At 46.2% G+C, this 14678-nt stretch overlaps 1 protein-coding gene across 1 annotated transcript in view; it reads right to left on the bottom strand.

Moving 5' to 3' along the window:
* SMAP2 (small ArfGAP2) overlaps positions 1-878 on the bottom strand; it is a 46715-nt gene extending 45837 nt beyond the window's left edge. The window contains exon 1 of the mRNA XM_026516562.4: positions 383-878. Within this exon, the coding sequence (XP_026372347.1) occupies positions 383-485 (103 nt within the window). The 5' untranslated portion in view covers positions 486-878. The remainder of the gene's footprint in view (positions 1-382) is intronic.
* Positions 879-14678: the final 13800 nt, after the last annotated feature.

Genomic DNA, 14678 nt, shown 5'->3' with positions numbered 1-14678 from the left:
CACACACACACACACACACACACACACACACACACTGCAGTTCACCCCTCAGCTTTGCAAGTGGAAGGCGGTGAGCTCTGGGCTGTCTCTGGAATGACAGTCGGCCCAGAACTCATTCGGAGCCCCGACATACAGACATTCTCACCTGCACACACCACGCCACGGCCACCCCCACCATCACCGCCCCCTCCCCCAGCACTCACACTCGCCCTCGCGATCCCGGCGCCGCAGAACACCCAGCAGCCTCTTCAGCTAGAGGAGCACGCGTTACCATTTAACAGGATTCGGGCGGCCTAAGCTCCAGAAACCCCCTCCCCACACAGGCCACCTCCCAGACGCGGCCGGAGGCTGGACCCCTCGCCCGCCGGGAGGGATGCGCTACCTTTGGACTGGCAGTCCGCACAGAACTTGTTATCCTCCTCCAGCAGCAGGTTGGCCAGGACCGCCTGGTACCGATCCACGTCCTTCACCGACTTGCCCGTCATGGCCAGGGTGCCGGCGGGGGCAGAGGGCGACGCGCCCTCCCCTCCCCAGAAACCCCTGCCTCAGTCGGGAGGTGAGGACTCCCGGTCCCCCGCCCAGGGGCACCTCCTGAGCGGGGGAAATCCCTCCCCTAGGGCCCGGCCCGGCGCCCCTTCTCTTGTCAGCCGCGCCCGCCCCCCACTCTGCAGCCCCTCAGTGCGGCGCCCCCTGGCGGGTTCAGGGAAAGGCCCGAGTCCAGAGGAGGCTGCCGGACTAGAGACCCTCAGCTCAGGCAAACGGGGCGCGCAAAGACGACCCCCCCGCCCCCCGCCGGCCTGTCTGCGTCCCGCGCCTCGGTTTCCCTGGCAGCTGCCGCCTGCTCTGCCACCACCTCGGCCGCCTACTTCCGGCAGCTCTTCCTCTCCCCCTCCACCCTGCCCAGCCCGCGCATGCGCCCCGCCCCTACCGCGTCGCACAGGGCTCTTCCCTCGGCTCCGCCTCTCAGGAACCAATCCGGGCAGAAGTGAGGGGCGGTGCTTGAGGTGGGCGGAGGGAGGAGTGGGCACGCCTCCTGCGTGTCCTTGGAAAAGAATGAATGGAGCCTGACAGAAAGCTAGTGTAAGGAGCGGAAGAAAGTGAAGGAAAACAACAATTAACATTTGCTGAGTTCTTATTAGATGCCAGGCTCTGTGTTAAGCGCTTTATATGAATTAACCCAATATAATCTTCAAAACGTCTCTATGAGTTAAATATTTATCATTCTTATGTAACCTGAGGGTTATGGCTACTCCAAAATCATCCAACTTATTCTTTTCTTCAACAGCCAAACGGAGAGCCCAACCTCCTAATCCAGAATAAGGGGGACAGCACCTCCTCCCCAAGTTTTCAGACGATTCTGATCACCTGTCCCTGCTCCCACTGAATTCTGGGTTCCTCTGTTCATTACATTTCCTGCCATCTTTGGATATTGTTTACCTGGTGCCTGGATACTTTCTTTCATTTCTTAAATCCTCCCAAAACAGTGCAGTTTCGTGCAGCAGACTTTCACTGAAGGTTATTTGGAAGGATGTGGTGGAAGGAAGGGTGATTACAGCAAAACACACAATAGAGAACTACTTAAAATGACCATTAAACATCAGTGTCCAGGGACACCTGGGTGGCTCAGTGAGGTAAACGTCTGCTTTCGGCGGCCTAGGTAATGATCCCAGGGTCTCGCATCAGGCTTCTTGCTCGGTGGGGAGCCTACTTCCCCTCTGCCTGCAGCTCCCCCTTCTTGTGCTCTCTCTCTCTCCTCCCCCAAAAAATAAGTCTGTAAAAAAATAAAAATAAAAAAATAAACATCTGTGTCCAAAACCACCTTCACTACACAGAACTCCTCCACAATAGTCCTTTTCTTGGGGCGCCTGGGTGGTTCAGTTGGTTAAGGAGCTGTCTCTTGATTTCAGCTCAGGTCATGATCTCAGGGTCCCGGGATCGAGTGGGGAGCCTGCTTCTCCCTCTCCCTCTGCCACTCCCTCTGATTGTGCACGCACCCTCTCTCTCTCCCAAATAAATGAATAAAATCTTTAAAAAAAATGATTTGAAAAGTATGACAAATAGTAAAAATACCAGGTGTGAAGACTATTCTTTTTTTTTTTTAATTTTTAAAAAGATCTTATTTATTTGACACGCAGAGAGAGAGCACAAGCAGGGGGAGCAGCAGGTAGAGGGAGAAGCAGGCTCCCCGCTGAGCAGGAAGGCTGATGTGGGACTTGATCCCAGGACCCTGGGGTCATGACCTGAGTCAATGGCAGCTGCTTAACGACTGAGCCACCCAGGTGCCCCTGAAGACTCTTTTTCTAATATGATATATAAGAGAAGGGAAAAACTCTGACTTCACACTTTTCCTCCCTCTGCCCTCCAGCCAGATGCAATTTCAGTTCTTCTAAGAGTTAGGAATTTCCTCCCCTCTCGGCTTCTATTTGCTGTTCCCCCTGCCTGGAAGACCACACCTTACTCCACATCTCTCAGACCCACTTCATCTCTCCTCTTCCCTTGGCCAGGTCCCACTCAGATCTAGACCCCAAATCATAAGCAGAAACCCTGGAAACATAAAGATTGGTTGTATTAAAAAAAAAAAAAGTCAAACTCCTCTCAAGAATACTGTGTATAATGGAATATTACTCAGCTATCAGAAAGAACGAGTTCTCAACATTTGCTACAACATGGACGGCACTGGAGGAGATAATGCTAAGTGAAATAAGTCAAGCAGAGAAAGACAATTATCATATGATTTCTCTCATCTATCGAACATAAGAACTAGGATGATCAGTAGGGGAAGAAAGGGATAAAGAAAGGGGGGTAATCAGAAGGGGGAATGAAGCATGAGAAACTATGGACTATGAGAAACAAACTGCGGGCTTCAGAGGGGAGGGGGTGGGGGAATGGGGTACGCTGGTGATGGGTAGTAAGGAGGGCACGTATTGCATGGTGCACTGGGTGTTATACGCAACTAATGAATCATCGAACTTTACATCAGAAACCAGGGATGTACTGTATGGTGACTAACATAATATAATAAAAAAACATTAAAATTTAAAAAATAATAATAAAAATAAAAGTAAAAAAAAAAAAGAATACTGTGTATAACTGTTGGGTGGGGATGGAGGGTTTGAGACTCCAAGGCTTTGCTCAAGTAACCACTGAAGGTGATGCAGACAACTTTTTTTTTTAAGATTTTATTTCTCTATTTGAGAGAGAGAGCAAGCAAGCATGATCGGGGGAGGGGCAGAGGGAAAGGAGAAGCAGACTCCCCACTGAGCAGGGAGCCTGATGCGGGGCTCTATCCCAGGACCCGGGGATCATGATCTAAGCTGAAAGCAGACAGTTCAGCAACTGAGCCACCCAGGCGCCCTGCAACCAACTTCTAAAGAGGTTGGGTGAGGGGTGCCTGGGTGGCTCAGTCAGTTAAGTGGCTGCCTTTGGCTCAGTTCATGATCCCAGGGTCCTGGGATGGAATCTCACATCAGCCTTCCTGCTCAGCGGGGAGCCTGCTTCACCCTCTCTGACTCCCCCTGCTTGTGCTCTCTCTCTCTCTCAAATAAGTAAATAAAATCTTTAAAAAATAAATAAATAAAGAGGATGGGTGAATTTAGTCAAAAGCAGAACTTTTGTTTTGCAAGTTTGGGGCCAGAGCTGAATTGCTTAGGATATAATGAGCAGGAAAGAGACCTCCTTCTCCAACCTTTCTTTTTATAGTATTCATCCTCTCTACTAAATAAATTTCTAAATAAATTTGGAATAAATATTTAAGGACTACTGGCTTAAGTGGTGCCAAATTAATAACCTGCCCCAGACACTCAAGGAAACATCCAGCCTGCTTCTGCTTATCTGCACAGTGCAGCCAAAACATCACTCTCATTGTTGCAGGCTCAGTACTGAGCACTCTAAAAAAAGCTTATAGAATGAATAAGTAATGGGATGCAGTAGAATGGAGACATGACTGGTTCTTTCAGAGAGATTTAATAGGAAACTCGGAACTCTAAAAAAGAAGACCATGACATAAGCCCATTTTGTAAACTGGGGTGTTGCATTCTCAGCCAGCTGCTTCCTGCTATGGGGGGGCCAGCATGACCTGGTGGAAATAGCTCAGAACCAAGATTCAAGAAAGCGGATTTCTTTCTTTTTAAAAAATTTTAATTCCAGCATTGTTAACATACAGTGTGATATTAGTTTCAGGTATACAGCACAGTGATTCAACAATTCCGTACATTAGAGCTCATCATGATAAGTGTCCTCTTACTCCCCTTCACCTAGTTCACCCAACCCCCCACCTCCCCTCTGGTAACCATCTGTTTGCTCTCTACAGTTAAGAGTCTGTTTTTTTGGTTTGTTTCCTTTTTTTCTTCATTCGTGTGTTTTGTTTCTTAAATTCCACATGTGAGTGAAATCATTTGGTACTTGTTTTTCTCTGACTTATTTCCCTTAGCATTATACCCTCGAGATTCATTCATGTCATTGCAAATGGCAAGATTTCATTCCTTTTAATGGCTGAGTAATATTCCAGTGTGTGTGTGTGTGTGTGTGTGTACACACATACGTACCACATCTTCTTTATCCATTCATCTATCGATGGACACTTGGGTTGCCTTCATATGTTGGCTCTTGTAAATAATGCTGCAATAAGCATAGGGGTGCATATATCTTTGCAAATTAGTGTTTTCATATTCTTTGGGTAAATAGCCAGTAGTAGAATTACTGGATCAAATGGAAGTTCTATTGTTAAGTTTTTGAGGAAGCTCCACACTGTTTTCCACCGTGTCTGCACCAGTTTGCATTCCCACCAAAGGGTTCTTTTTTCTCCACATCCTCACCAACACCTGTTGTTGCTTGTGTTGTTGGTTTCAGCCGTTCTGACAGGTGTGAGGTGACACCTCACTGTGGTCTGACCGGCATTCCCCTGGTGATGAGCGACGAGCATCTTTTCATGTGTCTGTTGACCATCCATATGCCTTCTTTGGAAAAATGTCTGTTCATCTCTTCTGCCCATTTTTTAATTGGATTATTTGGGGGTTTTGGTGTTGAGTCGTATAAGTTTTTCAGATATTTTGGATACTAACCCTTTACCTGATATGTCATTTGCAAATATCTTTTCCCATTCAGTATATTGTCTTTTAGTTTTGTTCATTGTTTCCTTTGCTGTGCAGAAGCTTTTTATTTTGGCGTGGTTCCAACAGTTTATTTTTCCTTTTGTTTCCCTTGCCTCAGGAGACATATCTAGAAAACGTTGCTACAGCCAATGTCAGAGGAATTACTGCCTGTGCTCTCTTCTAGGATTTTTATAGTTTCAGGTTTCACATTTAGGTCTTTAATCCATGTTGAGTTTATTTTTGTGTATGGGGTAAGAAAGTGGTCCAGTTTCATTCTTTTGCATGTAGCTGTCCAGTTTTCCCAACACCATTTAAACACACTTTCTTTTTCCCATTGCATATTCTTACCTCCTTTGTCATAGATTAATTGATCATATAATCATGGGTTTATTTATTGGATGTCTCTTCTGTCCTATTGATCTATGTGTCCATTTTTGTGCCAGTACCATACTGTTTTGATTTCTACAGCTCTGTAGTATATCTTGCAATCTGGTATTGTGATACCAACTTTTCCAAGGTTGCTTTGGCTATTTGGGGTCTTTTGTGGTTCCATACAAATTTTAGGATTATTTGTCCTGGTCCTGTGAAAAATGCTATGGGTATTTTGATAGGGATTGCATTAAATGTATAGATTGCTGGGGCCCTGGGTGGCTCAGTCTGTTAGGTGGCTGACTTTGATTTTGGCTCAGGTCATGGTGTCAGGGTTGTGAGATGGGGCCAAGCCCCACATCAGTCTCCACACTCAGAGTGGAGTCTGCTTGTCCCTCTCCCTCTGCTCCTCCACCACTCATGCTTTCTCTCTCTCTCTCTCAAATAAATAAATAAAATCTTTTTTAAACGTGTAGATTGCTTTGGGTAGTATAGACATTTTAACAATTTTTGGTCTCCCAATCCATGATCATGGAATGTCTTTCCATTTCTGTGTTTCATCTTCAATTTCTTTCATCAGTGCTTTATAGTTTTCAGAGTATAGGTGTTTTACCTCTTTGGTTAAGTTTATCAAGAAAGCTGAGAGGGAACATTTTTAAGAGATGGGAATCTGAATGCTATTTTCTATTTTGTTTTTTACAAACAACAAAAAAATTAGAGCATATAAGCATCAGCCTTTCGAGTTCTTTTCCACCCACGGAAAGGAAACTCCTCCTTGACTAATCTGGAGTGTGACAGCAGCAGGTCCAAGTGCTGCCTCCCGAGCTGGGAATCAGCTGGAACCCTCACAGTCATTAGCGGTCGGGCCGCCGCTCAGCCTTCTCGCTTCTGCCGCTCCCTTCACAGCTCGGATGGCTCCCGCGAGCATGATGATTGCCTTGAGCACCGCTGCCAAAATCCTCGAGCAAGTCCTGCAGTGCGAGCTCACAGAACAGAAGGTGTGAGCTGGAAGGAATCGTGCCCATTACTTCTCAAAGCAAACACTCAGGAAGAGCCTCTCTCATACCGGACCTGAGCTGGGCACCGAGGACGCAGCAAAGGGGCCGACACAGTCCTGTCCTCATGGCATTTGCGGTCTACTAGAGGAGGCTGAGAAGGTCACGGTCATGCCAACGCCGTAGGATACACCCTGACGGGGGAAGTGCTGGAATATGTTGCAGGCGGGGGAGGGGGAGACACACAACCCAGGAAAGGCTCCTGGAAGAGGATGATGCCTGAACTCGACCCAAAGAACAGTAAGAGTGAGCCAGCTGAACCGTGACCTTGATGGCGTCATGGAAACTGCGAGGCTGCCAGCAGACAGCGTGGCTGCAGTGCAGGGTGCTTGAGGCGGGAGGGAGGGAAGGGTGGGAGGTCATGTTTAACAGCAAGAACAACCAGATCACAAAAGTGGTTCTAGATCAGCTGTGGTAGGGATTTGGTCTATATCCCGAAGTCCGTGGGGAGTCGTTACGTTTTAAACAGGAGACAAATATGACCGAGGCTGTTGGGAGAGACCACACTGCCTAACGTTTGGAGGGTGTGGTGGGCAGAACAATGCTCCTTCCAGATGTCCACGTCCCAATCCCTGGAACCGGTGAATATGTTACATGACACGGCAGAAGGGACTTTGCAGGGGTGGTTAAATTGAGGCTCTTGAGAAGAGGAGACTGTCCTGGAGGAACCAGCTGGGCTCATCGTAACCACAAGCATCTGTGAAAGTGGACGAGTGAGGAAGGAGAGAGAGGCTGAGGAGATTGCGTGGTGGAAGGCTGGTCAAAGATGTGTGGTTGCTGGCTTTGGAGACGGAAGAAGGGGGCCGCAAGCCAACGAATGTGGAAAGCCTTTAGAAGGTAGGAAGAGAAAGGAAAGACTCCCCTAGAATCTCCAGAAAGGAAGGCAGACCTGCTCACACTTTGATTGTAGCCCCGTTTGATAGGACGATGAACGTGAAAGGCGCTGCCTGTAACGCCTAAGGAGGAGACGAAGAGCACATTATTGGAAACCCCTTCCACGGTAGCAAGAGGCCTCGAATCCAACGTGCTGCAGTCGTGCGTGTGGAAAGCAGGATTTATGAACAATGAACTTGGGTATTTAGCCGAGAACATGTTGAAGCAAAGCGTTGAAGGGTGTGGCTTGGCTTCTTGCTGCTCGCGGCCACCGCGAGGGGACACAGATACACTGAGAAAAGAACCATCGAACAAAAACGAACCTGGGCTTGGTGATGTGGGGGAATTTGCAGCCTATCTAGATGGCAAATGATACTAAAATGAAGACAGCCGCTGTCAGGGAAAGGGTGCTCTAGAGAAAAAGCTGAGGGTGTGACCGGACGACCTGTTGTTAGCATCTCTGAAAGATCCGAAGGTCCAAGTCGGTGGTCACGTAAAAGGCTTTTTGAAGAGATTCAGTGTGTGACTCATAGATCACATCCTCTGTCTCAGCAGAAGCCAAAAACAGAAACGGGATTATCCAGGGAGCATCTGTGAAGGAGCTTCTGGTGTAAGGGAGAGAATCTCCGAGACACACGCGAGAGACCCACAAGGTTCTTGAGACTTTGATACCGGGAGAAAGAGTGGAACCTGGACTGAAAGGGACAGAGTCTGAAATGAAAGAAGGTTGCAGGACTCCCAAAATTCTGCAGGCAGGAGACAGGCTGATAAAATGGCCCGGCTGAAAGCAGGGGCTGTCTTTCACGAGAAAGAAAAAAAAAACAACTCAGAGGGCTGAGCCCTGAGCTACAGAGTCTGATCTGAGGCCTTGAAGCCTAATGGAGTTTGTCCAACCTAATTTGGAAATGACGTGGGACCCATGACTCCTTTATTTCTTCCACTTTCTCTCTGTTTGCACAGGAATGTCTGTAACTGTGACCACATGCCAGTCCTGACATTCTATTCTGGGAGCAGAGAACTTGTTTTCTAGTTTCATGGGTCCGCACATGGAGAGGAGCCCCACCCCGGCATAGATGACGCTGAGTGTCATACCCAGCAGAGATGACGTTGCTGATAAGATGGGAATGTGAGCTGATGAGATTTAGATTTTGGACTTTGAGTTTATACTTTAATGGGCTGAGACTTTGAGGTACTTTTGGGAACTGTTTGGAACGAGGTTAAGTGTATTTTGCACGCAGGACAGACGAATATTTGGAGGTCAGAGAGAGGACTGTGGTAGGCAGAATAGGAGCCCCCCAAGGATGTCCACACCTTAATCCCCAGAACCTGTGAATTTATTTGTTAGGTTACATGGCAAGAGGGTCTTTGTAGATATAATTAAATTAAGGATCTTACGATGGAGAGATTATCCTAGATTATCTGAGTGGGTCCAATGCAAACACAAGGGTCCTTAGAAGTGGAAGAGAAAAACAGAAGAGAAAAGTAGAGGGACATCCGACGATGGAAGAATGATCAGAGAGGTGTAACTGCTCTACCTTTGAATATAGAGGAAGGGGGTCATAAATCAAGGAATGTGGGAAGCCTCTAAAAGGTAAAAGTGTTCAGAAATGGACTCTCTCCTAGAGCCTCCAGAAGGGAACACAAGAAGCAAAGAAGGGTAGAACTGAAGCCGAGAGTCATCAGAGGTGGTTGTAATACTCCAAGCAAAGGAGGGCGGTGTCCAGGGTGAGGCAGTTGCACCGGGGGGAGAGGTGGGAGGATTAGATAAATACATATGAGCATAGTGACTGGAGCGTGGTGATAAAACTGGGGGAGGAAAGAGGGTAGAATCAAGGCTGACACCTGTATTTTTGGCGTAAGCAATAGGGCAGAGAAACCATTGGCTGTGCAGGCCACACAGGAAGAAGAGCGGGTTTGGGGGCCGGCAGATAATTTCATTTTGAACATATCGACTGCCTGTGGAGCGTCCAAGAGGCAGTTGGATAAGCGGGTCAGAGGCTCTGCAGAAGACACAGGTGATAGTTAAAGTAGAAGGAGGGGGTAAGATGGCCCAGGAAGAACATGGGGGGAAAGAAGAGAAGGACAGGACAGGATGCTTCGGGGTGGTAAGTAAGGGTGTGCAGAGAAAGGAAACCCACAAAGGAGCCTCAGAAGGAACAGCTAGAGAGGTAGGAAGAAAAACACGAGAAAATAGCTCGTGGAAGCCAGCACCACAGCCTGTCCGTGTTGCACCAGTACTGGGAAAGAATCAGATGGAACAAACAGGGGGTCAGGTGGAACCAGGAGCAGGGTTGGGCAGCTCAGAGGAGTTCGGAGGAGCTCTGCTCTAGTGGGAGAAGGAAGTACGGAGGTTGGCATGCTCTGCTGAGGCATATGAAGGTGGCCAGAGTCCAGAGTGAGCAAACCTGCTTAGGACTGGAGCTCAGCCTAGAATGGGCAGCTGGCTCCCTTCCAGGGAGGGATTCTAGCAGGGAACGGGGATTATGTCACTACCCTGTGTTCTGAACGCTAGCCCTCTTCCCTGCCTTTGCTTACAAAGTTCCTTCTGCCTAAAATAAATATCCAGAGCTTGCTCGGCACTGTGCTAAGCACTTCCAGGACATCAAGAGGCATTGGTGTTCTCCCCATCTTACAAATGAGGAAACCGAGACTCAAAGAGGTGAAGTGACTTGCCCAAGGTCACACAATTAATATGCAGTCGAATCAGGACCCAAGTCTAGCTGAATACAAACTCTAAGCTCTAGTTCCCCAAAAGCCATGATCGTTCCCCTGTTGAGTTCCCACCGTGTTTTATTTTCTTCTCTCCCCATTTCATCTTGTCAAGAATTTTTCTCCCTGAGAAAAGGGCTTTTATTCAACTTGTCAAGTTGTCGGCATTGTGTGCTGCAGCAGAGAACCACTAGGTGGCGCCAAAGTACCAGACAGCCTGATTTCCTGCAGACCAGGAGTTAGAGCCCCTGAAGAACGGAGGTACCGCGGGGGTTGGTGCCTGGGGGGGAGGGGACGACAAGGGAGCCTGGCCTTTTCTTCTTGCTCCCCACGCCCACCCCTCCTCCCCATAGGAGCTGGGGAGAAAGGAGCAGGAGATTCGAAAATTAGGTATTAGAGGTCTGAGGATTGTAGACTGGGGTGGCCCAGGCCTCAACTCAAGAAGATTCTAAGAATTGAGGACCAGCAAAATAAAAGCTTGTGGCAAGCTTGTGGCTGGGGCTGGATTTCAGCCCCACTCCCGTCTCTGTCATCCGTTTTTGCGCGGAGCCCGAACTGCTGTGATCTTCGGGGGGGAAAAGGGAGGAAATGCACATAATTGGCACTTATCATGAGCCAGAAATGGTAGAAATACAACGGGGTGCCCTTGGGAAAACCGCCTATTTCTCTAAGCCTCAGTCTTTACATAAAATGGGGATAATCACGGGACCTACTTCACTGAGTGGTTGTGAGGCCTTAACAAAATGCACAGAACAGACCAGTACAATGTCCGTCCTATAGCAGGTGCTCAAGAAGTAGGATTATACATATAAAATAATTATAATAATAGAAATACGTAAATGATACATTTTATTAGTAGTAATTAGTAGTTCCGAGGGGAGCCTGGCTGAAGTCCATGGAGCACGCGACTCTTGATGTCAGGGGTGCAAGTTCAAGCCCCACTTTGGGTGTAGAGCTTACTTTAAAAAATACAATAAAATAAAATCTGCAATAATTAGTAGTTCCTAGCTACTCTTTTTAGGATTATGTCAATTATTTAATTATTTCCTCACACTATAGACCTAATACATAGCAGGTCCTTGGGAAATATTAGGGGAATAAAACATTTAAAAATGAATTTCAGTCATGTTCTTTGGGCTGCTCCAGCTTGCAGAGTCTGGAAAGACTTTCTGGAAGTGGAGTCTTCAAGGACAAGCTAAGGATAACCACACTCTCTGGTATACAAAACAGTGCCTGGGGACAGAGGAAATGCTCAGTAAATACTTTAGAAAAAAGAGAGGGAATGAAGAAGGAAGGAAAGAAGGAGATGAGGGACGAAGAGAGACAGGAAGTCAAGAAAGGAGAGAGAAATGAAAGAAAAGCTCAAGGAGATTTTGAGTTGAGCTGAGGATCTCTGAGAAGGGGCTGCAAACAGGACCCTTAGCAAAATGCTTAGTAGAGACTTGATATCAATATATGCTAGGTCCCCATGGTCTTCCAAATTTCCCCAAACACAGTCCTTGGCACCCTTCTTTCTTATTTGAGCCCCGTCCCCCAGTGTGCGTTCTGTGAAGGCAGGAACTGTGTCTGTATTACTCAAAATTATATATCCTTGTACAGAGCAGATGTTCACTGAATAGTTGTTTAATGGCTAAATTGGGCTGAGTTCCAGTCCTGGTCCTGGTGCAGTAAATTGTCAAAACATGTAACAGAAAACTGTAAAGTGACCAAAAACAAGCATAAACTGGCGGGGGATTCATGATTAAAAAAAAAAAAACTTGGGCGCCTGGGTGGCTCTATTGGTGAAGCGTCTGCCTTCGGCTCAGTCATGATCCCAGGGTCCTAGGATCGAGCCCCCAGTCTGGCTCCCAGCTCAGCGGGGAGACTGCTTCTCCCTCTCCCTCTGCTGCCCTCCCTGCTTATGCTCTCGCTCTCTCTCTCTGACAAATAAATAAATAAAATCTTAAAAAAAAAAAAGAAAAAGAAAATGAGAAAAGGAAAAGAAATCCTGAGTTCATTCAGATGAAAAGGAAATAGAAGGGACATCTCTCTTCCTCCTAGACTTGCTGGAGCCCACAGGAGGGAAGCATCCAGGCCGTATTCTCTCTTTGGGAGAAAGGAGGCTGACTGGGGGTGGGGGGAAGGTGTCAAGGCTCCCTTCTGGTCCAGGGCCTTGGATTCTTGGGCCCCCATTTTTAAGCTTGTTCTTGCAGAGTAAATTACTATGGTAGGTGGAAAGACAAAAGCAGACATTTGAGTTTCTCTCTTTTTTTTTCATCTTTGAGGTGATCTTAAGCTTTTCTTCTTTAATCTATTAATGTAGTAAATTACATTAATAGATTCTCTAACTTGATATTTATTTATTTATTTATTAGATTTTATTTTTTAACTAATCTCTACACCCAAGGTGGGGCTGGAACCCACAACCCTGCGATGGAGAGTCCTGCTTTCCACCAACTAAGCCAGCCAGGCGCCCCTTAGATTTTCTAGCTTTAGATCATCCTTAATCTCCTGCTATGAAACCAACTTGGTCATGATGTATCTTTCAGTAAATCACTATATTCAATCTGCTAATACTTTAAAATAGGATGTTTCCATCTGTGTTCATAAGACAGGCCACTGATATCCCTTTCTCGTGCTGCCCATTACTGGTTTGAAAATCAAAGTTTATTACTTCCATAAAACCAGTTTGAGTGTTCTTTGTTTTCTTTCATTCTCTAAAAGCTTATAGGAGATTTAAGTTAGATATTCCATTAAATGTTTGCTAGACGGGCACCTGGGTGGCTCAGTCGGTTCAACATCTGCCTTTGGCTCAGGTCAGGATCTCTGGGTCCTGGGATGGAGCCCCACGTCGGCATCCGACTCCCTGCTCAGCGGAGAGGCTGCTTCTCCCTCTCCCTCTGCCCCTCCACCCTGCTTGTGCTCTCTCGCTCTATCTCAAATAAATAAAATCTTTAAATCAATCAATCAATATTTGCTAGAGCTTGCCTTATTGACTTGTAGGACTTCTTTGTGTGTTACCCATATTAATTCTTTGGTAATATAGATTATAAATATTTCCATTCTGTCTTTTAATTTTCTCCATACATTTTTATTATAAAGACATTCTTAAAGGTTATGAAGTCAAACCTGAGCAACTTTTCATGGTTTTGTGTATTGGTCAGGAAAGTTTTCCCCACCACAAATTTATTTTTATTGATTTATTGATTTATTTTACTACAAAATTATTTTTAAAAGAAACACTTTCCTTCAGATCTTAAAAGTTTGTTATTATATTTAGGTTCCCAATTAATTTATTCCAGGAATATATTTTTGTATACTGATATAGAAATTTAACTTGAATTTTTTTCTTTTTTTAATCTTTTATTTATTTATTTGATTGATATATATATATATATATGGAGAGAGAGAGAGCTCTCATGCCTGAGTGGGGGGAGGGGTAGAGGGAGAAGCAAACTCCCCGCTGAGCAGGGAGCCTGACCTGGGGCTTGATCCCAGGACTCTGGGGTCATGACCTGAACCAAAGGCAGATGCTTAACTGACTAAGCCACCCAGGCGTCCCATAACTTGGGATTTTTTCCTGACTATGCATCCAATTGCCTCAACCTGTACTGGCTGGGATACTCTTTCCTCAATAACATTTATTTTTTTATTTTTTTATTTTTTTTTAAGTAGGCTTCATACCCAGTGTGGAGCCCAAAACGGGGCTTGAACTCACAACCCTGAGATCAAGACCTGAGCTGAGATCAAGAGTCATAGGCTTAACCGACTGAGCCACCCAGGTGCCACTCCTCAATGACTTTAAATTTAACCTTTATCATAAACTAAATACATAGACCTTTCTCATAAATTAAACAGATATGATAAGTGTGTGTGTGTGTGTGGTCTTTCTCTTTAAAAAAAAATCTATTCTTGGGCTGATAAAACACTATTGAATACACTCCCTTATAGTATGTTTTGACTTGTGGTGGGGAAAGACCTTTCTCATTAGCTTTTTCAAATTTTCTTGACTATTTCATGTCATTTCTCTCCTAGAATATCTACACCCAACATGGGGCTTGAACTCCCAACCCCGAGATCAAGAGTCATGTGCTCCACCAGCGGAGCCAGCCAGGCGCCCCTAGATTAATTTGACATCTTTGCAACATAGAGTCTTCCTACCCAGGAATGTGGATATATGACTCTCCGTTTATTCAGGGTCTCCCCGCCCCTTAAGAGCTGCATATGACTAGCCCCAACATCTAGTCCATGATTTGTGGGCCCAAAGTCCTCCCTGCAATTTCCCTTGATCAGCTCCTGCTTAGAGCTTCACTTTCCACTGAACTGGTTCAGGTTATAATCCCAAGTGTGGTAGGTTACATCTTCCACAGACGGCTGCACCAGTCAGTATATGTTTATTCCACTCCCCTACACACATACACTCCATGCTCCCCTTGAAACGTTGTTACATTGATACTCGTTCATCAGGAGGTGGAATCTCTGTTCCCTCCCCTTGAAACTGGGCAAACCTCAGAAATTGCCTGGACCAAAAGGATGGGGTGACATTGATGCTGTGTGACTTAAGTCCTCAGAGGCAATTCTGCTTCGGTGGTGTTTTCCCTCT

The sequence above is a fragment of the Ursus arctos genome, unplaced genomic scaffold, assembly GCF_023065955.2.
Source record: "Ursus arctos isolate Adak ecotype North America unplaced genomic scaffold, UrsArc2.0 scaffold_32, whole genome shotgun sequence".
In the NCBI taxonomy this organism is placed as follows: domain Eukaryota; kingdom Metazoa; phylum Chordata; class Mammalia; order Carnivora; family Ursidae; genus Ursus; species Ursus arctos.
The sequence above is the reverse complement of the archived record's forward strand: the minus strand, read 5'-3'. Positions and strand labels throughout refer to the sequence as shown.